This window comes from Phocoena sinus, chromosome 9 (assembly GCF_008692025.1).
Source record: "Phocoena sinus isolate mPhoSin1 chromosome 9, mPhoSin1.pri, whole genome shotgun sequence".
Classification (NCBI taxonomy): domain Eukaryota; kingdom Metazoa; phylum Chordata; class Mammalia; order Artiodactyla; family Phocoenidae; genus Phocoena; species Phocoena sinus.
The window spans coordinates 104,697,000-104,724,631 of record NC_045771.1 but is presented as its reverse complement, the minus strand read 5'-3'; the positions used below and the strand labels follow the sequence as shown (position 1 = coordinate 104,724,631).

Here is a 27,632-nt window from a genome sequence, read left to right as displayed (position 1 = left end):
TTCCGGACCTGTTGCTGTGGGTCGTTGTAGATGGCCGCGTGGCTTCTGAGTCGTTGTAGATGGCCGTGTGGCTTCTGAGTAAGGGAGATGGCGTGCACATGAGATCAGTAGGTGATGCTCTTGAGTTCCTCAAGTTTATATTTCTGAGTTTTTCAGTCTCTTTGATCTTTATTCAGATCCTTCCAATTTAAGTTTTCGTTGTGCTTCTTTCTGTCGCTTAAACCGGCAGCCTCCAAATCAAAATGAAAGGCTCATAGTGGGCAAATGAAAGGCTTTATCTAGTGGGCAAATAGATCTCCTTATTTCTTTATTAGAAATGTTATTTTACTTGGCTCTCAACCATGACATGCCTTGGAATAACTGGCAAGCTAAATAGGAATATTTTGTCTTTGCAGGGGGTAAAACTTTCTCTGAATTCCACGTGTGGTGTGTATCTTTCCATCTTACATACTGTTAGACTTTTTAAATACTTGGTTTTCTGAAAATAAAATAAAATTGCTTCTCAGCAAGGTTATGGCTTCCCAAATCTCCCTTCCTTGCTTCGATGGCAGAATCTCATCATAGAAGTCAAGCTGGAGAGCCGGGGTCTGGAGGGGCTGCAGGACTGGTTGGCGGCTATGCTTCCCCATGGGACATGCCAGGGGCCATCCTCTTCCCCGCCGTCCCACAGAAGTTGCAGCTCCGCTTCTCCCAGACTTCCAGGGCACTTGACAGAGAGAGGAACCTGCTTTTCTGTACCCTCAGCCGTGCCGGCCACAGCTCTGGCCAGAACGTGCTGTCTTAGCCTTCAGACCCTTGACCACCACCGCCCCACCCCGGGGTGGGTGGGGCTCCTCATGTCGGCCACCACCCACCCATCGTGCGTAAGTCTGCTGCTCTTTCCTTTTCCCTTGGCCTGTGAACCCTGTGAAGCCTGTAGGGTTTCGCACTGATGCTTATGAGGGAGAAAAGAAGTTTGCCATTCTCCCTCCGATCCCCCTCCAGCCACAATGCTGGGGACTCTCTGATGTCACCAGATGCAGTGACTTACCGTCGAAGCCAGTCCTCTGGTGGGGACATGGGGTCTCTCTGGCCCCAGAGGCTTTGGAAGCCTCATTGCCAAGGACCCAGGGGCTGCATCTCTGCTCTACGAGATCCGCTAGTGAGTCTCTAAATCTGCTGCATTTATTGAAAAGTGTCCACAAGCCTTTTGCCTGTTTCTCCTGGGACCTCTGTTACAAGGAGGGAGACCCGTTCACACCAGGGACCCAGCCCGTCCCAGAGCCAGGGTGCAGGAAGTGTTTTAAAACTCTGAATGACAAAGGGTCCAGGGAAGGCGGAATTCCCCCCGGAGCATCTTTAGCGGATGGTGCTGGTTGGGGGGTTCTACCCGCGTTTATCTGTGACTCAGGACTTAAAACCCCAGGGCTAGGGGCTTCCCTGGTGGCGCAGTGGTTGAGAGTCCGCCTGCCGATGCAGGGGACGCGGGTTCATGCCCCGGTCCGGGAAGATCCCACATGCCACGGAGCGGCTGGGCCCGTGAGCCATGGCCGCTGAGCCTGTGCATCCGGAGCCTGTGCTCCGCAACGGGAGAGGCCACAGCAGTGAGAGGCCCGCGTATCACAGACACACAAAAAAAACAAAAAAACAAAAAAAAAACAAAACCCAGGGCTGCCTTCTGTGCAGATGAGCTTCTTCATTTTTTTTTTTTTTTTATGTTGGGGTAGGAGTTTATTAATTAATTTATTTATTTTTGCCGTGTTGGGTCTTCGTTTCTGTGCGAGGGCTTTCTCTAGTTGTGGCAAGCGGGGGCCACTCTTCATCGCGGTGCGCGGGCCTCTCACCATCGCGGCCTCTCTTGCTGCGAAGCACAGGCTCCGGACGCGCAGGCTCAGTGGTTATGGCTCACGGGCCCAGTTGCTCCGCGGCATGTGGGATCCTCCCAGACCAGGGCTCGAACCCATGTCCCCTGCATCGGCAGGCAGATTCTCAACCACTGTGCCACCAGGGAAGCCCCCAGATGGGCTTCTTCTTGATCAACAACCCCCCACTTGGAAGAGCTCAGTGGTTCTCCCAGCCCGGGTTTCCTCCAGGGCAGCTGGACGTGAGTGCTGTGAGCAGACAGTTAATTCCATTTAAAAGATGAGCCTGTGGGAGGGGGAGCAGAGGAAGGCACTGGGCGGAAAGCAGAAGGGAAAACCAGTGAGCAGGTGACCACCATCTCTCCAGGGCGCTCTGAGCGCCAGGCTGGGTGCTGGAGGGGCATGCGTGGCCCCCTTCCCCCACTGGCCGAGGGCTGCCCCACGGAGGTTGAGCATCCACTTTCTGAGATGAGAAAACAATTTACCAAAGCCCAAGGGAGAAAAAGGACTCAGACAGTCAGGGGTCACGGGCCTTTGGTGACCCTCCTGCATTGCCGCCCTTTGTCCCCAAATCGGAAGGAACAAGGCAAAAAGTAAAACAGGTGAACAGTGCCCTTGGTGACAGGCTGTGGCCCCGGGGGTGGATGTGGCACCCTCGGTGGTGCAGAGAGTTGGCGCCACAGGTCTTCAGCATGAGCTGGTTGGGTAAACTGAAGTTTGCCCAGGAAGGAAAACGCGCAGTCTCGGTTTGACGTGGACGCTTGGACCACGTCAGGATCAAAGCGTCACGTGAGGGGTAGGGAGGATGGGTGATGCACCGTCATCTAGAACGTTCACCCAGGAGGCCCGGAGGTGGAGTCCTGGGGTCTTGGGTGGAGATGGAGACAAGGGCCTTGACCCAGGGCAGCCCTCTCCGGGAACGCAGCCCCTCCCGACCCCGCTGCACCCCAGGTGGCGTGCACAGGGGTGAGGTGATACCCACAGGCTGAAGGTTGGCCACCGTCTCCTCGGGACACGGCCTCTCTCGGTTTATATTCGTGTGATTCAACATGTGAGCCTGTGAAGAATAGCCGGAAAGGACCACTCCTGGGAAGGTGCTCCTGAAACGTAGTCTCAAGAGATAATCCGTAGTTTTCTATAAGAACAATAGTAGTTCTTGGAAAATAAGGAAGGGGGAAGATAGTGCATTCATTTAAAAACCCGCGGGCCCCGGGAGGGAACTTTCCATCTGAATTCAGAGACCTCAAAGGCAGGTCGGTGGGCCCCCGCCCCTCAGGCACAGGCCATGGAAATGCTAGATAAGGCGTGTTTCTGAGCGCCCTCCAGGCTCCTCCGGTGGGAATGCCTAACATAGAGAACCGCTGCTGGTTATCTCCACGCACAGAGAACGCCACAAACGAGTTAATTCACAGTTTCTTTCTCATTTTTCCCTTGATTCCATGCTTTACTCTCGTGGCCTGTTCTCATTTTTAAAAATGGTATTTGGACGTCCCAAAGAGGAGCTACCTGCATATACTTACGTTTTCTGTCCCTTTAGTCCATTGTTTTGGTCTCGGCTCTCAAGTTGTGTGTTTGATGACACAAGGCAACGTTACCATGTTTTTAACTCCGGCTTTGTAAATACAAGAGAAAAATAACAGATTGGCCTCCGAGGATTATTGGGAATTTCTGGATCTAGTATGGTTTAGTGCAGACGTGCAGGTGACCCTTGCACCATATCCCCCAGCCCACTGGACCACAGGGCAGACGTGTCCCTCTCCCTCCCGGGCTAAGAGCTAGGAGATCCTCCTCTTGTAGAAGTTTGACTGAGATGCAAGACAGGGTGTGTGAGCGTCAGTGTCCGTCCGGGGGTGTGTATGTATGTATGTGTGACTGTGTGTATGTTTGCGTGTATATGAGTTTCTGGGTATGTGGGTGTGTATGTGTGTCTCTGTGTACATGAGAATGTGTGTGTTTGAGTATATGTGTGTCTGTGTGCGTATGGGGGTGTGTATGGGGGTATGTCCGTGTGTGAGTGTGTGTGTGTGGGGGGGGTGTGTATGTGAGTGTGTGTCTGTGTGTGTAGGTGTGTATGTGTCTGTGTGTATGGGGGTGTATCTGTATGTGTGTGAGAGTGTGTGTCTCTGGGTATGTGCGTGTGACTGTGTGTGCATGGATGTGTGTGTGTGTCTGTGTGTACCTGTGTGTGTATGTGGCAGTGTGTGTATGCGTGTGCCTGTCTGTAGGCGTGTGAGTGTGTGTGTGTATGGGGGTGTGTATGTATGTAGGGCTGTCTGTGCGCACACACTCTGCTCAGCCACCCCAAATGCAATTCCTGCGCTGCTTCCCTTTCTGTCACTTCTCCATAATTCTCTGCATTTCGGTTGGGCTGCTGTCCCGCGCTTCCTCTTTCCCCGCATTCCTGTATTTCATTACTCGCCCTTGTTCCTCTTCTAGGGCTTGTACAACACAGCCAGGAGGATGTGGAAACGCAGTTACAATATGACACATGGGCTGCCGTGTCACAATCGTGCTCCTGGGCCTGTCTCCTGGAGGCTTCGGGATGAGGCGGGAGGAGGGAGGCACGGAGAGGGGAGAAGACAGAATGCAGAAGCGCTGGCGACGCCAGCGTGCTTCTCCTCTAAAGCCTGGAGTTTCCGCTAGCCGAGGCTGCCATTTCTGCTTAGGGAGCCTGGGGCACCCAGGAGCCCCTTCCCGAGTCAAAGCCTCCTTGCCCTGGGCCACCACGGGCTCCCAGCTTCCCTGTGTGACTGTCTATCTGTCTGTCTGTGGGCTGTTAGTCTCCTCCACGTCCCCTCTGCCCAGCCCCCCCACTGCAGCCCCTCCATCCCGACGCCTAACCCAGGCCCCCCAGCGCGGCCCCCTGAGCCGGGACCTCGATGCTCCCTGTGGCCTGGGGGGGCCTCATCTCAGCTTCCAGGAGCCTCCAGAACCCAGCCCTTCCCCACTGCACCCCGTCGTCTGGAGGACCTCCGCCACCCATGCGACTGCCCTGTGTGTCCACTGGAGATGCCTTTTTCCCACTTGTCATTCTAAACGTGATCCTTCTGGGAGACCAGGCCCCGTATCACTCTGCTGGCTCCAAGCAGGGGGACTCCCTGGTGCTGGGCCCCCTGAAGTGGGGGGCCTCTCTCCCCCTGCCCCTCTTAGACTTCACCTTCCTGCCGTCAGAGACCCTATTGCCCTCCCTCGGGGCTTCGCACCACACTCTGCAAGGCTTGAGTATAAGCCACCCCTGAATGCTAGGTGCCCAGGCGCACTCAGGGCCTTCTTCATAAACTCCTTCATTGCCGGCCCCGGGGGTCTTCAGAGGCCAGAGCAGCCCTGGTGGGACCAGAGGAAGACGGTGAATTGTTTCCCGAGTGATAACCCCCTGATCTCAGGCACCAGGGTTCAGTCTGCTTTCCCGTCAGACGGGCGTGGCCTCATCAGGTGAGCTGCAGGTAGCAGACAACCCTGGGGGTTGCGGGGAGAACTGGGTCCCAGTCCCCACTGGCAGCCCTGGGCAGGGCAGGCGGCCTGTCTGAGCCTATTTCTCCATTCGTAAAGTGGGGTCGTGGTTTCCTCATGGGGCAGCTTCAAAAAGGAAAGGAACGGGTGCCCAGAAAGCGTTTTGCACAGTAGCTGGTAGCACACCCAGACGGGAGGGGACAGGTCCAGGCCGGGCAGCCCTGCCCTAGATGGTGCATGCTTGGTACAGCTTGGATGTTGAACGGGAAGAACACGTGACCTAAACTGGTCCTTTTCACACGTTTCTCAGTACATGGTTTTGAATCACAGAGCTGGTGGGGGCGGGCGCTGGGGAAAACGGAGGAGGAACCTTCCTCATTTCAAAGAAATGTTGCCCGAGGGAAGGACAGGACTTTTTGAGAGACCCTAGTCCTAAGAAACGGCTGAAACCTACTGGGAAGGGTGGGATGTTTCAGGCTCTTGCCCAGAGATGTGAAATGTTGGCTGAAGTGCCGGGATGCGGGGCTGCTGAGCAATGAGTGAGCCCTTCACAGGGTGTGGGGTGTCTGTGCCCTGCGACTGCTGGGCCCTCGCCCTCCGAGGGCCTGCACCCCCGAGCCAGCCTTGTGTGCTGGTGTCACATCTGAGGGGACCCAGCCTGAGGCCGGGTGACGCTCTGGGTCCCGGAGCTTCTCGAAGGCGGAGGGAACACAGCAGGACTTCTTTCCCCAAATCCATCTCCAGCGCCCTCCCTGGACTAAAGGTCTGGGATCATATCCCAGAGCTTTACAGGGACGGTGGATACACTGACATCGCATTTGTTAGGCACGTAGAGAGTGAGAGGGGTGAGAGGAGAGAGAGGAAGAGCGGGAAAGCTTCAGAGTTCCGTCAGAGAAGAGCTATAAAATGCAGAGTATCCAGACTTCTTTTATGCCGGGTCGCAGTAAGTCCACACTAGACACTGAAGAGCTTGTGGCGGCCGCACCTCTGGCCCGTGTCTCCCCCTGTGTGAGTTTACTGTCAAGATGGAGGGCTCCTCACCCAGGAATCTCTCCAGGATGGTTCCCAGCTAAGAAACGGAGGGAGCAGGGACCTCACCATGACTTCTGGGTACGGTGGAGATGCCTCTGACCACGGGGCTTGGTGGAAGTGGGACGGAGCGGGGCCCGTCTGTGCCCTGGGGACACTGTCCTTCAAGTGTGAGAGTCAGCATGACAGCCTGGCTGTCTACCTTCGAGGCTGTTTCTCTGAGCTGCCTTTGTAAATACATGGGCAGGAAGAGCAGTCTTTGCCACTGACGCGCACACACACGTGCACACACGCACACACACGTGTGAGCCCGGTGCACAGGCCAGGGGCGCCCACCCCACCGCGTGTCAGCCTCGGCCCTGTCCCCCTGCAGATGCCCAGGTGCTCGCAGACCTGAGGTGCCTCCTACTTTCTGCCCTTCCCTCTTCCATCCTGGCCCCTCGCCTGGCCTCACCTCACCCCCAGCTGCTGCCCGACAGCATGCTTTTGGGCGGAGAACAGGAAGAGGTGGGAAAGGCAGGGTGAGGGCTTGTCTCCGCCCTGGGCCGTAGGGCACAGTCATCCTGAGCGGCCTCTCCTTACAGATCAGCGCCCTTGAAGACAGGGCGCGTTGCTGCTCCCCTGGGCTCAGGACAGCGTGGCGGTGGGCAGAGCTGTCCTTCCAGACCCACCTCCCCCTGCTGAGTCACCTCTTGCTTGGAATTCTGGCAGGGACCCCCCTGAGCTTCTGGAAGGGAGGGACGGCAGGGGACCCGCCCTCCGTGTGTCCCGGGGGAGATTACTTTATCTCTGGCCTCCCCGAAGCATGGCCTGGGCTCCTGGGATCTGTGGGGCTTGACACCGTGCCAACTGCGGGGATGGGAGGGAATGGCCTGGAGTGTCTGCAGAGCCGGAGGGGGCCCTCCCTTCACCCCTCTGCCGACAGAGCAGCCCGTCCTGTACCTCCTCAGTGTGGCAGAGGTGCACACAGCAGCCGTGCTTCAGGGGCCAGGCACATCTAACCGTCGAAACACCGCCTTCAGCTTTCACCGCTTCATTTTGCGCTGGCAGTGACATTCAGCCCGTTGCTTCAGTAAGAATGTGCCCCGGGAAAACCACAACTGAAACACGCACAGTGTTTACAGTCACATCAGCTAGAGCACCTGCGGGTACACCCAGCACACGCCCCAACGGCCAAGAGCTGTCCATCCCCATCCCTCCTGTCCGTGTGGCCAGGGGTCCAGTCACCCATCGCCTGGTCTCTTCCCCTCCTCACGGGGCCTTGACACTGAAAGGAGGCCCCATGCACCTGCGCTGGCCCCGCCCATTGGCACCGTCCACATGCCTGCGAGCGGTCTGAGCAAACTCTCCCTCCCTTACCATTTCGGCCTGTCTGATCCAGTATAAATTCCCCTCACCGAAACAAGATTTTGAATGGAAAAGAAAAACAAAATAAAATTCAAGGTTTCACCTACATCCAGGCCCTCACACTATTTCAACCTCCCCAGGTCCGTGGTGAGAATTTTATGGCTTCTCATTGCTTCTCCAGCCATCTGAATTTCCTTCAGCCCTTATTTATTGCCTGAAAATGTCCCTTTCCTTCTCTCATTTTAAAACTTGAGCTAAGCTCTCTCACTCTGTTTTTATTATGTTTCCATGTTCTCCTTTTCATGGTTTTCTTTAGATTATAGACGTTGGAGGCGAATTTTAGAAATTCCATCTTGGTATTTCTGTATACTTGCTATCTTTGAATAGGCAAATACTATTTTTACCAATAAAAAGGTATTTTTTCTTTAAAAAAAAAAGAAAAAGAAAGAAGGACACAAGATTCTGAGAATATTCCTAAATCTATTCTTTAACCTGTTGAATGTTTTACCATAAATTGCAGTAAACTCTATCTAAGAGGGTGAGTAGGGGGCGATTCCAAAGGACACCAAAGCAATGACTTCCAAGACAGTCCCATAAACAGAATCATCATTTTTGAACCTGTTTGCTCAGTTGTGCTCTTCAGGAGAAGAGTCTTTGCTTATCCACGTTTCCCTTTCTAAATTATAGGTTTAGCGATCAGAGCTTTTCCAGGCTATTTAGTTCGCTGTGAACACTTAAAATTGTACTAATGACATATAAACAGAAATAGGGCTGGTCCCCAGCTGGTCTCCTCCATGGAGAGAATCAGAAGTTGGTTTGTGCCCGTCAGCTCATCAGGCTGTTGGTTAGTTCCGTGTGTTGTCTGCTCTGGACGGCAGACCCAACAGTTGTCGTGGGAAGGGACGCCAAGTGGACTTTGGCCATTTTGTCGCTTTCCACTTGAAACAACAAAAACTGTCCCACGACCTGGCCGTCAGCTGGAAACCCTGTAAGTGTGAGTGAAGGCCTTATAAGGCCACCCCAGCCCCATTCCCAAGTGGAGGTGAGGACCTGCCGGGGTGTTTGGGGTGGGAGGGAAGCCTGCCAAGACTTGGGTTTCCAGGTGCCAAGGACATGGTCCCCGAGGGTGTCTGTCTTTCCTAGGCACCGTCATGGTCTTGCAAAGCACCAGCCCTGTTGTTTTCCCTGTGTATTAAAAACGTGGTCAGTGCTAGTCGGCTGTAGCCAATCCTTTCAGCCTGAAGTCTTTGTTGACGAGAAGATAGGTGTTATCATAGGTCCTGGTTATCTGCCCAGGGCTCCCCACTGAGAAGAGAGCAGGGCCTTACAAGCGTTGCGGTGCATTTGCACGTGGACCCGACAGAATAGACACCATGATTCCCGTTCTGTGGGTGAGGAAGCTGGGGCTCAGGGCAGCTGGTGCCTGACCGGGTCCGCATCACCTGGGGGGACAAAGCCAAGTGTCCAGCCCTGCAGCCCCTGCACCCCACTCTTCGACAGCGCCCCTTTTTCCCAGAAGCTGACACAGCTCCAGGTTCGGGGACGTCTGGGGCGTGATGTGACACAGGCAGGAGTAGCCAGAGGACAGAAAGGCTGGGCCCACGTGCTCGGTTCTCTAAACTGAAGTCAAGTCCAGCACTTTCCCCGAGACTCACTCGACCTAAGTGCACCCACTTCCTTGGGAGCCACACTCAGACCTAAGAAGTGCAGTGCCTTCTGCCTCAGACTTTGCAGTTCCTCTTGGAATGAAATTCTGAAAACGTCCAGGTCGGACGGTTGTCTCCAAAAATAAGGAGTTTGTTGATTCAGTGACCCTGTGATGAGCCCCTCACGTTCTAGGTCTTGTGCAGGAGGAGAGGGAATGAGAGAAGGGAGCAAAGTCCCCGTAGCCTTTTATCTGATCACGGAATTGGGCTCCAGACACACCAGCTTCCAGAACTGGGCGCGAATCCCAAGGGCTCTGGCGTAGAGATGGTGCAGGCTGTCGTACCGAGAGAGAGGGTGGGTTCTGACCGGTTGTCGAAAGGGTAGGAGAGCAGAGGGGCCCCTCGGGGGGCGGAGAGGCATTGCTAGCTGAGCAGGTCGGGGCACGAGACTTGAGGCCGGTGGCCCTGACATCTGCACAGGACACAGATCTGCTTGGACGAGGAGGACGTCTCCATACCGGCTACAAGGTGTTTACAAATGAGTGCAGCCGGTGGTTTGGTTTTTCTTGCATTTTTCCTGCAGGTTCGTCCGTTTGGTTGTCTGAATAGCATTACCAGCTGGGAGGGTCATGGTCATTGCTGACCAGTCCTAGAGGGATTTGGCCCAGAACTTGGGGGTTTTGTCTCATCACAACAGTGCAGACCAGTGGAAGCTCTGGACGTAGGTGCCCTGACAAAGGCAGCCTGTGGGTGAGGATCTCAGGGCGATGGGCAGGGTGGATTGGAAGCGGAGCCTGAAAGCGGGGTCCCCAGGGTGAAGGTCACCCCCTCCCTGTGCCGGGCAGTGGGCAGGAAGCCCTGGAAGGATGTGGGGCGGGGGTGGGGTGGGGGCCGTCCTGCGGGGCAAGGCAGCGGCTTCACGCGTGTGCTGGCTGCGATGTGACTGGAAAAGAGTCAGAGAGACAGAACTCAGAGAGAAATTGGCCGTGGAAGGCCAGGGGAGGGAGTGAGGCCACGCGGCCAGATGAGAGGGCCACTGGCACATGGGACAGAGGCCGGAGAGCTGGGTCTGAAGAAAGACCTTGAGTCTGGATTAGGGACGGAGCCCAGGAGAACCCTGCGGTCGGGGCGCTGGCACATCGCTGCTTCCTGTGTCCATGAGGACACAGGGCTGAATAGACGCCGGGGCCCAGGCTACAGGAAGGATCTGGAGCGAGAAGCAGGGTGTAGCAACAGGAGCCGCTTGGGAGTGGCTCAGCTTACGTGTGAGGCCTCAGCCAATGCTCGTGGGCTCCGTGTGCGGGCTCAGACTAGCTTCCTCTTCTGTCAGTCTGGAAGGACACCCCCTTCTTGGCGTGAGTGGTCAGGAAATGTCAGCATTCTCTTCCCCAGCAAGACAAAGAGCCCCCTAACACAGAGGATGGTCTGAGGACAAATCTGCACCCCAGGAATGTCTGGGTGTGGCAGGATCGCAAGAGAATCTGGATCCGGTACCTATGCAGGATGTAACCAGCTCTCTAGCAGGAGCATGGCCTTGGGGTTTTGGCTCTGGGGCGGTCCCTGGTCCTCTCCTTTGCCCACTGGCCCACTCGGGGACCCTGTCGCTAGGGCAGTGACAGGGTGAGGATGCCCTTCCCTGAAATGCTAGATCTGCAGGTATCACAAAGGTCACTGCAAACCATGCTTACACAAGTTAATAAGAAACTGATGATCCAGCTGTGACCGACAGGCTAATATGATTTAAAGAATATGTAAAAAAGTCACATGACTGCACATTTCTAAATTCTCCTACATACGAATCTGAATGCGTTTACACTGAAATCGTCAGTCTTTTTTTGACTTGGAAGTGGGCAGACTTCCTCTCTCCCAGTTTGAAAATCCCAAGCATGTTTTCATCTCTCCTGAAGGTTCCAGCAGTGTGAGAAGTACGTAATTATATTCTTTATAGTTTGCACAACTAAAGGCAAACTGAAGAGTGTGGTTTTGGGGGCTTTCACCTTTTTCCCAGAATGGTCATCAATTGGCAATCTGAATAGGGTTCAAAACCTGAGGCACTCCCAGCGTTTTATACAAAAATGTTCGTGACAATTTGGGGAATAAAAATTCCTAGCAAATGAGCTCAGTTTGCTCTTGGTTACAAGAATATATTTCATGAAATTTAGGAAACTTAACAAGGTTCATTAAATCTGTTTGTGTCTGCACCTTTTTATGAGACAAGAGCCTGAAATGTGGGGTGAAATTTACTAGGGAAATGAAGACAAGGCTGAGAGTCAAGGAGGCATCACTTCTGCCCCCATGGTGAAGCTTCTGGGACCAGACAGGATTGTGATCAGAGACACATCAGGTCTGCACCTGTAACACAGCCTCCCAGGTGCCTGGGGAGAAAGGTGGTGTGGCTGATTTTCACACTCATCAGGCATGTGGACACCATCAGAGTGCAGGGTACTCGGGTCAGCCGTCCAGAGAGAGCAAGAGACCCTGACCACCATGCGCACCATGCGTTCTCACTGCCCGTGGGCAAGGGGGCTGGGTGGCCGTGCAGAGAGCAGCAGGGGGAGGGGGGCACACTTTCCAGACCACTCACTGGTCATCATTTTGTTGTGTGGGCAATTCCTTTTTTTTTAGTAAAGATATTTATTCTGTATTTTATAATTTTTAAGTGAAGTACAGTTGATTTACAATATTGTATTTGTTTCAGGGGTACCGCATAGAGATTCGGTATTTTTTACAGATTACACGCCATTAAAAGTTATGACAGGGCTTCCCTGGTGGCGCAGTGGTTGGGAGTCCGCCTGCCGATGCAGGGGACACGGGTTCGTGCCCCGGTCCGGGAGGATCCCACGTGCCGCGGAGCGGCTGGGCCCGTGAGCCATGGCCACCGAGCCTGCGGGTCTGGAGCCCGTGCTCCGCAACGGGAGAGGCCACAACAGTGAGAGGCCCGCGTACTGCCAAAAAAAGTTATGACAAAATAATGGCTATAATTCCCTGTGCTACACAATATATCCTTGTTGCTCATCTATTTTGTTCTTTTTATTTTTACTTTTATTTTCATATTGGAGTAGAGGTAGTTTACAATGTTGTGATAGGATGTTTCAGGTGTGCAGCAAGGTGAATCAGCTCTACAGATACAGACATCTATTCTTTTTCAGATTCTTTCCCCACACGGGTCATTACAGAGTATAAGCAGAGTTCCCTGTGCTCTACAGTAGGTCCTTGTTGGTTACCTGTTGTTTACACAGTGGTGTGTGTCTGCTAATCGTGCAGGGGATTCTGTAGGTAAATGCGCTGTAGCTCTCACGCGTGGTAAGTGTGCATGCAGGTGCGGTAACGTTCTCGCGGTCCAGTGCCTCTCCAACATCGTAAGGGAGAGAGCACAGCTCCCAGAGGCCCTTCCAGCAGGGAGAGTGTGTGTCTGGAGTACTGACTCTATGCGTCAATTACATATGGTCTCAGATTCACATGTTTCCCTGCTAACCACCAAGAGGATAAACTCCAGAGCTTCCTGGAAGCCCCAGCCTCCTCCCTGTGACCTAATGATAGTTCCTGCCTTGGAGGGCCTCGTGGGGACCAAAGGCAGCTTGTGGAAAGAGCTTGTAAGTCCCTGGTGTTTACAGAGCTCCTGGTGAATGCCTTCCCCGAGGCACTGGACCGACCAGAGTAAAATGGGATGAGATGGGACGGAACGGGGCAGGATAGGGTGAGTTTTCACGGTTCCCTGCTGTGCATCATTTCCCCACAGGGAGTGAGAGCTCTCATTTTCCTGAACTCAGAAGTAGGTAACTGCAGGAACGTGTATGGTACCCGAGCAAGGGTGAATTCTTATCAGTTCAGCTTTCCTCGGGAAAAGCACAACAACTTTATAGCTACAGCTGTTTTGTTTTTTAAACTTTTTGTAATTTGAAGGGAATCAAATCTTTAGGACAACAGCTTTCAAATTCATTTGAATTATACTAAGCAAAGAACTGATGCTCTTGAAAAATGATTAACATTCAGTGTCCGACGATGTGCTGTAATATTATTTATATTCAAAGGTAAAGCATTCTGACAGAATTCCATACTTTAAGGCTTACGCTCTGATCACCCAGGATCTGTGCAAGTGTACCTCTCCTCCTGGTGAGGCAGCTTTTAGATAAATGCTGTTCATCATCACGCATGGCCTGTAGCTGAAGGGGTACCAGGAAGTTCACTTTCAAATCAAGTCACGCTCAAGCCCCCTATCAGCAACCTCAGCCGTATCTCAGGGAATTGGGGCAGTGACATCATTTAATCAGAGAACTTTATGCTATGTGATGTTCCTGATTTAAAAAGGCAATGCTTACCTTTCAAAACATCTTGACCTTTTCTCCCTTATCTGAGATGGTAGCACCCCCATGACACAGAGCGACTGAGGTACCAAAAGTCAATACAAAGGGTTAGAACTCAGTGAAGACGATAGAATTGCAAAGGTCACTGTGAAATCAGCATCCCATGTTTGACTGTCTGCAGACCGTGGAGCACAGGTGCACCCAAGTGGACCACCTGATGACAGCGCTGCTGGGTGGGACACAGGTGGTGACTGTTAGATTCGGATGCTCAAGGAACAAAAGGAATAGAGGAAGACTAAGGGTTTGCTAGGAAATCATTAAGGTAGCGACTTCAAGGAGTAGCTTTGGACGTGTCTACCGAACTGTTTCCCTATTATCCCAGTATTTTACTAAATTTTTCATGAGGAAAAAAAAGGGAGGGTCTGTGGTCAGATAAGTTTGGAAAACACTGGTCTAAGCAAACTTCAGTAGGTCTGTTTCCTGCAGGAAACTCTGCTAATTCAGTAGTTCAGCAACACGTTTAATTTAGCAGCTACTCGGTATGCATAACTCAGTTACTGGGGGTCACTCCAGCAGAGAAAACTGTGTGTGTGTGTGTGTGTGTGTGTGTGTGTGTGAGAGAGAGAGAGAGAGAGAGAGAGAGAGAGAGAGAGAGAGAGGAGAGATGTGCTGTATCTATTAAGTTTCAAGATACAGGCACACGCTGAAAAGCTATGACCTACAAAACCGAACAAACTTGGCGATTTGAGGTGGTGATAGTATTCATGAGGGCAGCTGATAAGGAATACCCACAGAAATTGGTAGCTCGTTTTGAGGTAGAAAACACGAATTTTTCCCCACTCAGTGTGTTGCATGAACATTTTCTAATTTTCTGGGAACACTTTCTAAGAAAAAGCTGAAGGAAGAACATTTGCAACGCAGTCAGCCCATTAAGAGTCACACTGCTTTTGTGAAGATAAGCGCTTTCCCAGGAGACGCTTGGCTGTGATGCTGAGATCTTGGACCTGTTTATACCAACTCCCCTGAAGGGTTTCTCCGCAGAGAAAGTTCTAGAATGTTCTAGGTTGCAGCCCCTAAGATGTTCAACACACCAGACGTTGCTCTGCAGGGCCTGTGTGATATAGTGCCATGAGATCAGACCTCTGGGAAGTAGTGGGGTCGTCTTTCTGTGTTAGCACTTGTTACGGTTTCAGCCCTCTGTCTGAGAGCTAACAGTACCAGATTAGTAACTAAATAATGGTTTTGAGTAATATTACTTTCCTTTTAAAAAACAATGCTTTCTTTTAAACTCTTACTCTGTCTCTCAGATGGTGTTACAGCCCAGCTTTCTTTTTGCCTTCTCTATTGCAGTTGCTTATGGGGTTGACGGCTTTAGGGATTTTCATGCAATAATTCCCAATTCTTTCTCTCGTAAGTATACACTTTGCTTCTAGAAAACGGTAACGTGTATTCATTTCATACTCAGTTTCCATAGTGTAAATGTTGTGAATGCATCTTTTTTCATCACCTTCCTTAAGATAAATTAAATATCAATCACGCTGTTTATTAAACATCTGTCATCGAGAACATCTCTTACACACTGAGGTATGTATGCCTGGTTTTAGACCGTTGGATATACTACGGAGCATGCCTTTTGTGGTGGCAATGCAGTAATAGTAAGGGTAGAAGTAACAATAGTATCGACGGAATTGTTACCCTACTAATGCTGTGAAACACCCTTGTTACGAATGTTACGCGTGTCTCCTCTTTGTTGAGTGTGACGATAAAGGCCAGACTTTCTGTCACCGTTAAATAACCCGACATACTTTCAAGATACTTTTTACAGTTTTGTAGGACGGAGAAGGATACATACTGTCCTTCTGTTGCTCTGAAGTGTTAATTTCAGAACCGAGAGGAGAAAAATCGCGGGGCTTTGAAGCCGTTAGTCCGTGGTCCTCGCTTCCTGAGCAGACACACTGAGTGCTTTTGCGTGCGGGACGCTCCTGATCTGAGCTGTCAAACCAAACACAGATGTTAATTTCATTTTTCTTTTTTATGAATTGAGAGATAAGTGTATTTGGGCAACATCCCTGAGGGAGTATGTTAAGGACTGGCAAGTGCTTTTTAAAAACGTCCAGAGAGCTGAATATTCAAAGTGGTACAAGCTGGTTGCCCCCTTAGGACTTAAGTCTTCAGAGCCTGTATTAATAAATTATCTAATATTAAAGCAACATCAGAAGACAGGCCATGCTTGTTAATACTGTAACACTTATTAACACAGGCTGTAGTCTAAAAGGTGTCAGTAGCTGTTACAGATAGGTTTCTGACATCCCGGCTATCAAAAACTCTTTGGTACCTAAAGGGTTTAGCAGTATCAACCTAAGGATATCTCTTTTCTCATAACCTACATTGACTGCTTTTCTAGTATAGAGAACGGACTTGAGGACGCGGGGAGGGGGGAGGGTAAGCTGGGACGAAGTGAGAGAGTGGCATGGACATATAGACACCACCAAACGTAAAATTGATAGCTAGTGGGAAGCAACCGCATAGCACAGGGAGATCAGCTCGGTGCTCTGTGACCACCTAGGGGGTGGGATAGGGAGGGTGGGAGGGAGACGCAAGAGGGAAGAGATATGGGGACGTATGTATATGTACAGCTGATTCACTTTGTTATACCGCAGAAACTAACACAACATTGTAAAGCAATTATACTCCTATAAGGATGTTAAAAAAAAGTTATAGAGATCTTTCTCTTACTAATGTTCCTTTGAATTAACTTTAACAGCTTGAAATTTATTTCTGTGAGATCTATATGCATATATATATATAAACGTTTATATGTGCGTATATATGTCTGTGTGTGCTGGTATGATTATATAAAACGTTATACTAGGACAGATAACTAATTTCGAGATGAGCAATGACATTGTTGAAATATTAAAAAGTCAAAAGCACTTAAGAGTAAGATAATGCATTCTCAGATGTGTTTTCATTAAATCTGAGGAAGGTTTAGGCTCGAGCATATTGTAATATCGGAGCAGATCCTTTGGTGAAGACTTCAGTATGTAAAAAATTGCTACCTCTACAATACTTGGAGATACTGTAAGATAGATGATACATGTTTCGATACACTTCCTGTCTATATATTTATACAGTTGGGTTCACAAGGTATTAGTATCTCTTTCTCTCCTCCTTCCCCACCCCCTCCCACGTACCCAAGTTGTAACTAAATGGCTGTTGACCTTGATGAAGTCTCCACCCAAACAGCAACCCAACTGTTCTGGGCCAACATCACCCCCTAGTGGTCATAGTGGAAAATTGTCCTCCTCACTCATCTCTCTTTTTTTCCTTCTTGAAAATTAAAAACATAAACTGTTCGACCCCCTCTACCTCAGTTTGTGTCCCTTGTTACCTGAGGAAAATGTAAATATGCTTGTAATTCATTCTTTTTTTCATAATCTTCCTCTTTTGTCTCTCCCTGATTTCATTCCATTTAAAACCTAAAACATAAAATGAGGATAAACGTATTCCTAACCATGCATCTTTGCAAGGGGAAAAAAAAAAACACCTGCATTTTGAATGATATAAGTTATAATAAATGGTTTCAGTAACCTCAAAAATGCTTGAAAGTTTTCATAAATCCTTTAGAGACAGCGCAAAAACTTCTACACGTTTTCTCTGCATCTAAAATTTTCGTTTAATTACCCTCATTCAAGATATCTCTTAAATATTTTTATTCCATTTGATTTTCACTAGTCGTCAGTTGCAGGAATACTTCTGTCTCCTGTTTCTTCATTTAAAATATTGAGCATTTTGAGCTTCCCTGGCTTAAACTCACAGTGACAGCTTGGGGATATCTTTTCAATGGAAAAATGCTGTCAGAGTACCATTTACCTCACCAGGAAATATAAAGACACATTCGAAAGGAAGAAGAAGACAAAAGGGAAACAGAATCCCTTTGTGGGGCGGGGCTGCCAGTGCGCATTATTCCTGTGTATTAAAATGATGTGATCATTCATGAGGCCGTACGACGCTTGGCAGGAGACTAGGGCCCCGATGACCCCGAGTTCCCTGGATTCTCTCATTGCTAAGCTTGTCTAAGTGCTAAGGTTCAGGGGTCCAGGCTCAACTGGATCTGCCCTGTTACTAAACACATAGAAGGCCTCTGAAATTTATAACAACGAAACTTTCATTTTCCCGAATTTTCAATTGCATCGGGGAAGGAAAGTGGCTTTTGCCGCAGGATTTGAAGGCATCCACTCTTCATGCAGCCACATTTATTAAATAATGACATTGGGGTCCCGTCCATTAGCTCCTGGGCGTCAGTGGAAAGGCTGCAAGGCTAGGCCTGAGCCAGAGTGTTCTGGGGTCAGGAAACACAGAAGTCTCCATTTCATGTTCTAGATTTAATAATCACTTCCATTCAGCACCTCACTGAGTTTGACATTTTTCTAAGTGGTGGGAGGATGGAGTCAGAAGATATTTGTAAGTATAATCCCTGTATTCAAGGAGAGTATAACATTTCACAGAAGGAATACTGCGGCTCAGCAGTTTGGGGTCCAAGGAAACGGAGCCAAAGAAGTGGTTTAGGAATTCCGAGGAGGGGAGGGACATAGAGACAGCCTCCGTGGGGTGGACCCCAGTACACCAAATGCAGGCTAGGGAGGACGGACCATTTCCTGGAATTGATGACGGGCGGGTCTGAAGAAAGAAAACGACGGGGCTGGTCCTGTGGCGTTCTCAAGAGACGACGCAGGAACCCTGCTTGTCCCTTTGGGTGGGCTCCGGGCTGTTTGCATGTGAACCTGCAGGAGATGGACAGCTTGCATACGCTCCCAGCACCTGTTCCCAGTCTCCTCCTTCACTGGTTGGAGTAAAGGCTGGTGCCGCTGACTCTCGGTGGGTGGAGTTCAGAATCACGGGCCCACCAGCACTCAGACCCCCGAGGGCCTTCCCGCACCAGCACCCGCCCCTCTGGCGCCTTGCCTGGGAGCCTGGCAGCGAGAGCTCGGCTATTGCCCTCTGCCCTCGGGCTGCTCCGAGGCCTCCCAGGGCGGGTGCCCCCCGTGGAGGGACCTCCGATCCCCACTTTGCCGCCCTTTCTGCTTCCCCTCGTTCAGGAGCTCAGGGTGGGTGGCGGCATCTCTGCTCTCAGCCGGAGGCTTGTGTCTCTGAGCCGAGCATGTCCAGGCCCCGCGATGTCCCCTAGGAATGGGCTTCAGTGTCCCCCGACTTCCTTCTTTCTGACCCTCTCCGGGCTGCACTCCCCCATTTAAAGGAGGCGTCCGGCCTGGCTGGCTCAGGGGACTCTAGGTGTCAATAACAGAGGCCCCCGAGACCGCAGCCTCCGCTGTCCTTTGCTCAGGCCTCGTCTCTAATCGAGCTCCTCACGACCTAAAAGCCCCGAAGCCCTTTTCACATTTCCCGAGGCGGTGAAGCCAAGACACCCCTGTCCAAGCTTGTGTTTCTAAAATGTGTATTCTACCTTAAGTGATGGACATCTGTTAGATTTTGACCTTTGAGATCTGGTCTGTGTTTGCCATGTTTTAAGACAGTTCCGTGGCCTGATTTCCATCATCTACGAAAATAAGACGCATGTCGCCTGTATTCGCCTCCCGATCAGACAAGAGGCCCCGTTTTCACAGACGCAGGGGTGGGGGGCATCTCTGCCCCTCTTCCGTGCAACCAGCACCCAGCCTGCATTTGTCCACGAAGAGATGGGAACCTTCCCCCAACACTGAGAGAAAATGCACACGTGCTTGAATCTGCTGAGCCCTCGCTGACGTGTTGCCCTCTGGTTCTCACCTCCACTCCCAGCCCCCTCAGGCCCCCTTTCTCCCCTCTTACTTGCCACAGATCTTTCCTGTCACAGTCTGGCCTCAAATTCACCCCCAGAGCTCTAGCACGCGTCCGGCTACGCATCCCCGGCACCTGGCCTCCGGGACTCAGTGCATCTACCCTTTGCTTGCCTGGGGCGCTCTGTCCGGTTCCCATTATTTACGCTGCCTTGGCCTTGCCACAGTGATGCAGGGACCCCCAGTCTGGGGGTCTGCCTACCTTTTTTCCGAAACCCAGAACATCACAGGATACTGGATTTTCTTCTTCGAGTTTGGTCTCTTCTGGCACCAAACACATCTACCTCAAGTTGTACGAGGGGACCCACAGTGATCGGAGGGTAATTTAAAATAAGCTCTCTTCAGCCTCTGGTTTTCGGCTCTGTGAACAGGGTCCTCAGAGAAGCTGCCACGTGGCAGCTGGCCCGCCTGCACAAACTGCGGTCGGATGAGTGACTGGCGTCAAGGCTTCTGGCTTGAGGGCGTCTGCGGTATTTAAGGTGACATCCGTCCCTCGATTTTCACTCCCGCTGTCCTCATCCCGTTCACTCCTGACGCGCTTTACCTGCTCTGCCAGCAGGCTGCCCGCGGGACCGGGACGTGTGTCCTGATGGCAGAAACCTCAGGTCGCCCGAAGCTCCCCTGTTGCTCACCAGGAAGGGCCCGCACTTCGTCATCGACACAAGCCACAGGGCCACCAGACGGTCACACAAACACCTGTCTTCTTAATGCAGAACAGGTGGGAGTTGGGGGCAAGTGTTAATAAGTCCTATACTGAGGTGTGTTTTGGAGAAAGCAAGAGTCGGTCCCATTGAGCTGGTTGCCTCTAAACTTACGGCCTGGAGCTGAGTGCAGGAAGATCGGCGGAGGGAATTATGCCAGCGCTTGTTCATTTGCCTGGTTCCCTTCCTCCGTCCACAGGGTCCTTGGCCTGCACCCTGGGTCCCACCTCCGGGCACTGGAGAACCTGCCACACCTACAGTCATTTGCCCCGCTGTGCTCTGAACTGGCCCCATCTCATTTTCAGAAGCCATGAGACAGATGATTAAAAATAACCCCGGTGAAGGAGTGCAGAGGGCTTTGAGCATTCCGGAGCAGAACCCAGTGGGTAGGGAGGCCCTAGTGAGTTAGCTTTGAGAACGTGATTCCAGAGGGCTCAGGGGTGAAGCTCCTTCACGTGATGGCACAGCTACCCTCCTTACCTGTCTCGTCTCCCGAGCTCGCCATGTTGGAGGGCTTGGTTCCCTGTCTCCGGAGGCTGGGAGAGGTCAGCGGGAGGCCGCTGAGATGCGGGATGCTCCCAAGTCCCTGCTCTTCGGGATCTAGTAGGGGGGCTCACCTGGACACCCCCACTTCCTGAGTCCTCGGGACAGTCTTCTGTGATGCCAGAATGTGATGGGAAGAGATATCCCCTCACTTCTGGGGTCTCCAAGTCCACAGTGGGGGTGTGGCCCGTGTCCCAGCTCATTTGTTCCGTTGGCTTATTTGTCTGCAAGTCTTCTTTCCAAAGATCTGATGGGCAACCTGGGCGGTGTGGCGGTTAGGAGCGTAGGCCCTGGGGCCAGGCTGCCTGCAGTATCTCCCAGCTGTGTGACCTCAGGCAAGTTGCTCGACTTCTCTGTGCCTGGGCATCTTCAACTGTAAAATAGGATAACAGCACCTCACTTACAGGGCCGTTGTGAGGGTTACCCATTACAGGGCAGTTAAAGTGCCTGGCACACGGTCCGTGCCATGAACATTCCTGGGGAGCCCCCTCAAGGGGACGGCTCTATGGGAACGTGCTCTCATTTGCCAGGCCGGTCACTGGCCTAAGTTCACTTTACATCCCTTTACCCACTAAATCCTCTCAGAGCCCCTGCTGGGCTAGTGTGGGTAGTTCCCGTTTTTACAGATGAGGATTGCCCAAGATCTCAGAGCCTATAAAGAGTGGAGCTGAGAATCCAAACCAGGACTTTTGATTTCAGAGTCTGGGCTCTGGGCTTCCAAATCACGAGAAATGTGTTAAGTCAAACGAACTTGGAGTGTCACTAGCACAGTTTTTCTCAGACTCGAGTGTACGTGGGAATCCCTTGGAGGCTCACGTGAAGAACGCCCAGGGCAGGGCCCACCCCCCAGACTTTCTAGTTCAGCGGGTTAGGGTGGACCCAAGAGTCTGCTCTTCCAACAAGTTCTCAGGAGATGCCAGTACTGCTGGTCCAGGGACCACACGTGGAGAACCGCTGATTTACAACATTGATCAAAGATTTTGTAGCCGTAGTTACTGTCGATCTCGTTGATTATTTCACTGGGCAGAATTTACCTACTTCCTCTTCTTCATCTCTAGAGACTGTGATGAACTTGAGGCCTTTCAGTGTAACTGCAGTCTCTCCCGGTCATTACGATATTGGATTCAGCCATCTATCATCAGTTGCTGTTTCAGAAGAATGCAAACCAAATGACTGTTTTCTTTACTGAGAAAAAATACGTGAATGACAGGAATGATGACTAAATGCAGAGCAGACAGTGGTTATTGTGCTGTTACCAGGAGCCCTTCACCCCCGTGCACGCACGAGTCTTACTTTCTGAAAAGCTAGTGCAGGTCTGTCACGTTCACCATCATGCTGGTCAACCCTTCTGCAACTGGAAGAAACCTGAGAAATCGTGGCCCTACTTTAGGACGCAGGTTTTATTTTCATCATGGAATAAAAAGAAACAGACAAACAGAACTCTTTCAGGAATCTCTGGTCAGAAATCTGAGCGCGTGTTTGCTGAGTTTTGTCTCCATGTTTATTCATACGTGAATGAAGGAAAGGTAGTTTATGCTTTTCCTTATGATTAAGGGGACTTTTTCAGGCTAGATAAGCGCTTCTTAGGGGGTTTTGCCAAACGAGGTCCCACACCTGGGGGGGGTGCTACGTGATCAGTACTCACCTTCCGGCGTGAGGGGTCTTCTGGCTCACAGGGTGTTGGACTTGGCCTCAGGTCCCTCCAGAGGGGCCCAGGCTGTCACGGTGGACCCCGTGACCTTACCCTGCATAGAGGTCCCCCCACACACACCCAGTCTAAAGCGAGAATTTATAAATTCCATTCATTTCCACCGTCTGCCCTTCAGACCTACAGAGAGGGCAGACGAGGGTCCCAAACCCCTGATGCTTGCTGCCACGTATCACAGTCCCCTGTGGGCCGGTGGGTCCAGAGCCCGGGCCACTGTCCCCTGGTGTCAGCTGCCAGGAACCTGTGTTTAGAAGGTGTCGCTCCCGCCGGGTTGTCTCTGCTGCTGTGCTGTTCTGTTCTGTTTTTGCGATGACACTGAACGGCCCCCTGTGTTGTATTGTCTCTTTCAGCTGGTAATGTTAAAGTAGAGACTCAGAGTGATGAAGAGAATGGGCGTGCCTGTGAAGTGAATGGGGAAGAGTGTGCGGAGGACTTACGGATGCTCGATGCCTCCGGAGAGAAAATGAATGGCTCCCACGGTGCCCAAGGCAGCAGAACTTTGTCAGGAGCTGGGGGCATTCGACTTCCTAACGGCAAACTAAAGTGTGATGTCTGTGGGATAATTTGCATCGGCCCCAATGTGCTCACGGTGCACAAAAGAAGCCACACTGGTAAGGCCTGGCGTGGTTCCTCCTTTGGCGGCCTGGAGGGGCCCACGGGGTGTTGCAGAGGACAAGGCCCTTCCCGGCTGAGTGTCCTGAGCGAGGCGTAGCCTCCCTATTCGGGAGCAATATTCCGAAAAGGACTTCTGAACATGCACCAATTCGATCCTATATATTAGAGCCGTAAACAAAAAGGAAAAGGTAACCGGTGTGCAAGTTCTGACAAGGGCCTGAGAGCACATTCTCTAAATATTGGCGGTGGGGCTGTCAGGTGGTTCACCCTTCAAAAAACAAGACAAAGCAAGATAAGAGGAGATTGATACGCTGAAATCTACTCCTCCAATTTTCCACTAAGAAACCCATGAGTCAAATGTGCATGTTGGGGGTATCCAAACTGACAAGGCTTGATTTTTAGAAACATTCGTTGAATGATTGAATAGCGGTGAAATTTAGTCTTTCAGAAAGAGTTCTGTTTTCAGATGGCTTATCCTCCAGCAGGTGACACTCCCACCAAGATGCTTTGGTTGCCACTAGTTTCTATCTCAAATTGGTAAAGGATTTAATACCCAAACCCCTGTCCCAGTGGACGGGGCAGCGGAGGCTTTGGCAGTAGAAAACAGTATTCTGTGTCCAGAAATGAAGGGATGCAGACAAGCTTGTGTCTGACGGCTGCACCCAGGCTCCTGACATGTTCTCACATTGAGGGCCGGAGGAATAGGGTTTCCGTTCTGCACCATCCACATCCCCCAGGGTGCACAGTCCTGGTGGGTGACCAGTCACGGGGTGTCCCCACCGGGACTGTCACCACAAGTGGCACTAGACAGTCTGCAAATTAAAATGTTAACAGGTCACATCTTACCTAAACTGCATGCATAAGGTGTCTTTTGAATTGAACAGAAACTTTGCTCTTCTGCCTGAAAGGTGGAAACAACACAATAAATGTGCCAACTCCAGTGGTCACTGAAAGTTTGGACATAAAACACACCGTGAGCCGTTGCTGTCCCCGTGGGTGGCATCTTAGGTCATCGTAAAGCCAGCGTCTGCCCCTGTTCTCCACAAGAGGAGAAAAACAAACCGATGAAAGCAGGCTGAAGAAGCAGGGTGGGTTTTGTCAGCTAGCTCAGGGAAGTAAGGAAGAGCATCACAGCGATTCTCCCCAGGGGCCAAACGTTTATCTGATTATCGAAACTGAAGCGGGAACTCAGAAAATTCATGGAGAAGAACAGCTGGGTCGTCAGGAAATGCGGACCTTTGTGGAGTTGTCATTTTTGTATTTGAATCAGGCAGTTCCCCAAATAATTTCTGTTTGTCACACATCTGGAAAACCGTAAAATAAGTTTATTTTCAGTCAACATTCATTTTCGGTAAAAACTTACCTTCTACAGTTTAGCAGACTTTGCTTTTCCTAATGTACCTCTTAATCCTCCAATTATCCGGTGGAATGTCCACGCCACGTCCAGCCCCAAGGGAAGCTCGCAGGAGAGTAGCCAGGCTCCCCGCTTTGTAATGAGGTGGAAGTTAACGTGAAGGTAGGTTACGTGGTGATAGACCCTTCACAGGATAACACCGGGACCCATATCAATTCGTTCCTGATGGAGGAATAGACCTCGTACATGAATTACTTTCCTGCTAATTCATGTAAAACCTGACTATACAGTGAAAGTTCTCTTCAATAAATATTTGATAACTAATGAAATGCTGGCATACTAAATGGCCAAAATATAATGACTGCCTGCCCTGAAAGAAAGAATAATTGCATTTAATGAATAAACCCGCCAAGCATAGACATGCAGAGTAGTCCGGCTGTTTGCTGTCCACTTCTGCCCACAAGTAGTGGCCACGGGCCAAGTAGGTGCCAACACGTAGAGTCTTTCAAGTTCATTCCAGAAAGAGGGACATAGAAACCATCAGTTTTATGGTTCCTGCTTTGACTTTTATTTAAAAAAAAAAAAAAAACAAAACGAAACAAGGCACTCCCGATTTGTTTTCATAATGCTTTTCCACTTTGCATAAATACAGTCATAGGTCGATATAGAAATAGTTCGGCCAAACTAGGTTTGAATAAATAGACATGCTAGAAGGTTTCCACTTTCCTGGAATCGGAGTGGAATGTATCAGAAAGACATGCTTTGCTAATCACCGACCCCGTCCTGAATTCTCTAACACGTCAAGTCCCCATAAATCACTGGGGTGTCCTTTGAAAATGCAGACTCTGGTCCAGACCCAGAGGACACTGGGAGCATCTGTAGGTGGTGGGACATGCAGTTGCCAGTGGACCGGAAACAGTGCCATTTCAGGGGGCCCTTCGTCGGGGAGCCTGGGCTCCACCTAATGTCCCCCCAGAAGCCAGGACTTGCACCTGCCGTCACCGAGTGGGATGGGCGCACTGGGGTTTCCTTCTGGAGGACTGCAGCTGTCCGGGGCAATCTCCCACGTCACCGCCTCCGAGCGGGGCCAGGGCTGCCCTTGTGTGAGTCGTCCACTGATGACACCGTTTCACTTCCCCAGTTTTGCTGTTCAGTTTCATTTTTTTAAACTCAAGCCTCGTAGTAACACTTTCCCGCCAACCTCTGAGGGCTCACGGGGGAGTCAGACAGAAGGTAGTGGGAGAGGAACGTGCAGTAATCTGATTCTAAATGATGGGATTTTTAACAGGAAGCATCAAGAAAAGTGTCTGAATTACGGTTATTCCGTCCGGCCCTGTGCCCACTCTGTTCCCGTCTCTAAGGCGGAAAGGCAGAGTCTCCGTGCTTTATAAACACGGCATCGCACTGGGTGCTGTTACAAGGCACAGCTGCAGTAAGCCCAAGCGAGGCCTTGTAGTTCAGTGTATTTTTTAATTCACTTTCTTCGGATATAGGGTCAGAAATTTCTTGATGTGGGCATCCGTGGAGACTTTCTTTTTTGCCCAATTAAGTTATGCAAAGGAGCTCAGACATTTCTTACAGGGAGTCTCTGAAATGGCAGATTATAGAGTTCCTGGGATTAAAAGGTAAATTTTGAATTAGTGATATGAAGGCCCTCATCCCAATTAACTATAAGGGAATACAGTCTTGGAGGAACTTGGTCTAACTTGGCTCCCATCAGCCGTATACGTGGGGGGGGGGGGGCAAGCGATCACCAGTAGCAGTACACAGGTATCGTGGGCCGTGTTGTGTCGTCTAGCTCCGGGGCCCTGATCCCTTTCCTGTTAACACCTCCAAAGGGAAACCACCTCGAGTTGAGCTCCGTGTTGTCAGTTCAGGGAACGCTGTCTTCCGGTCTCCGGGCCCTGTGATACATATTCATGCCAGCACAGCAAATCAGAAACAAATAGATTTCCGGGAACGCTTACCAGCGGGATTAAGACACCAGGCCCAGCAGGACACACTAGAGCCGATGACTCAAATTGGAAGACAGATTGCACTCTCCAAGGCACGGCCCCTGTCTTTCCTGCCTGCCCTGTTCTGCAGAAGGGACGCGTGGCTGGAAGGATCTGTCCTTTCTCGCTCTGCTGACCGGCTGTCCCGCACAGACGCTGGCTGGTCCAAGCCGGTGTTCCCTCCAGCCCGCCCGAGCTCGGGGGGAGCCCAGCAAGCACCTCGTCAGCACAGAGGGGACGCTTCACAATGGGTGGGGTCACACTGAGGCACGCTGGTCACCAAGAGTGGCCCACATCCTTGTCACACGCATTTGCGTGGCATGAGACCACCCAGCTTTCCAGAACAGCCAGCCCGAGGGTCCCCCTGCCAGAGCGAGTGGGTGGAGGCTTTTCCCCTGCGAGGTCGCTCTGGACTCTTCTTCCTTCTTTTGTCTGCTTAGAGTTAAGCACGGCAGCCACACGCGCGCGCGCGCGCGCGCGCGCGTGTGTGTGTGTGTGTGTGTGTGTGTGAAGGCTCAGAAGTGTTTCTAGTAGGTAATTAACAATCTCTATTGGACGCTCCTCGGGGCTGCCTATCAGCTATTTTAATCTCATCCAGTGTGGCCTCCTAACTCAGAGATTTAGGTAGTTAGTTACTTTTATAATCACCTTCCCACCTGCTGGGCTTCCTCTGCTCAGCCAAGTCCAATCTAGATCTAGATTTGGGAGAATTCTGAATATATTCTGGTTCGTGTCAAGTTTCCAAATGGTCTATGATTGAATATCACTGTAAATTAGTTTCAGTTTTTCCAGTAGCACATCTGTCCTGCCCACTTAAAATTAAGAATGATGGTAACCGTGAAACTCAGAGGCCAACACAGACTTTTAAATTTAATCTGGTGTAGATTTTAAGAGTACCAGATATGCTTCTACTGAATCGCTTTTGCTCAGTGCTGTCTTGTTCACTAAAATCATGTAAGCCAATTGGGAAAATTGACTGTACGTTTTAACACATTCTTCTTTCCGAAGAAAAAATTGTTAATAGGAAGTGCATTCTCATGGTATCTCAACGCCAGATATCGTGGTCATACAGAGCTCTCCTTCTTAAAAAAAAAAAAAAGGAAGAAAAAAAGCATTTGTTTTTAAAAGAGCTTTAATGCTTACTTAAACGTGACAAATGTATCCCTCTTTTAATTGAGAGTTAAATAAAAATGTTCACCGATTTTAGATTCTGAGACCTATAGCATATAGACCCAATAGCATATTTCTTGAGCACAGATACCTGTT

The 27,632-nt window shown here is 50.8% G+C and overlaps 1 protein-coding gene across 6 annotated transcripts in view; it reads left to right on the top strand.

The window, feature by feature from the left end:
- IKZF1 (IKAROS family zinc finger 1) overlaps positions 1-27,632 on the top strand; it is an 86,971-nt gene that overhangs the window by 43,216 nt on the left and 16,123 nt on the right. For 2 of the 6 annotated variants that reach the window (XM_032643043.1, XM_032643042.1), the window contains exon 4: positions 22,754-23,014. The exons of the other annotated variants lie outside the window; for them this stretch is intronic. In XM_032643043.1, the coding sequence (XP_032498934.1) occupies positions 22,754-23,014 (261 nt within the window). The remainder of the gene's footprint in view (positions 1-22,753; positions 23,015-27,632) is intronic. 6 annotated transcript variants of the gene reach the window in all.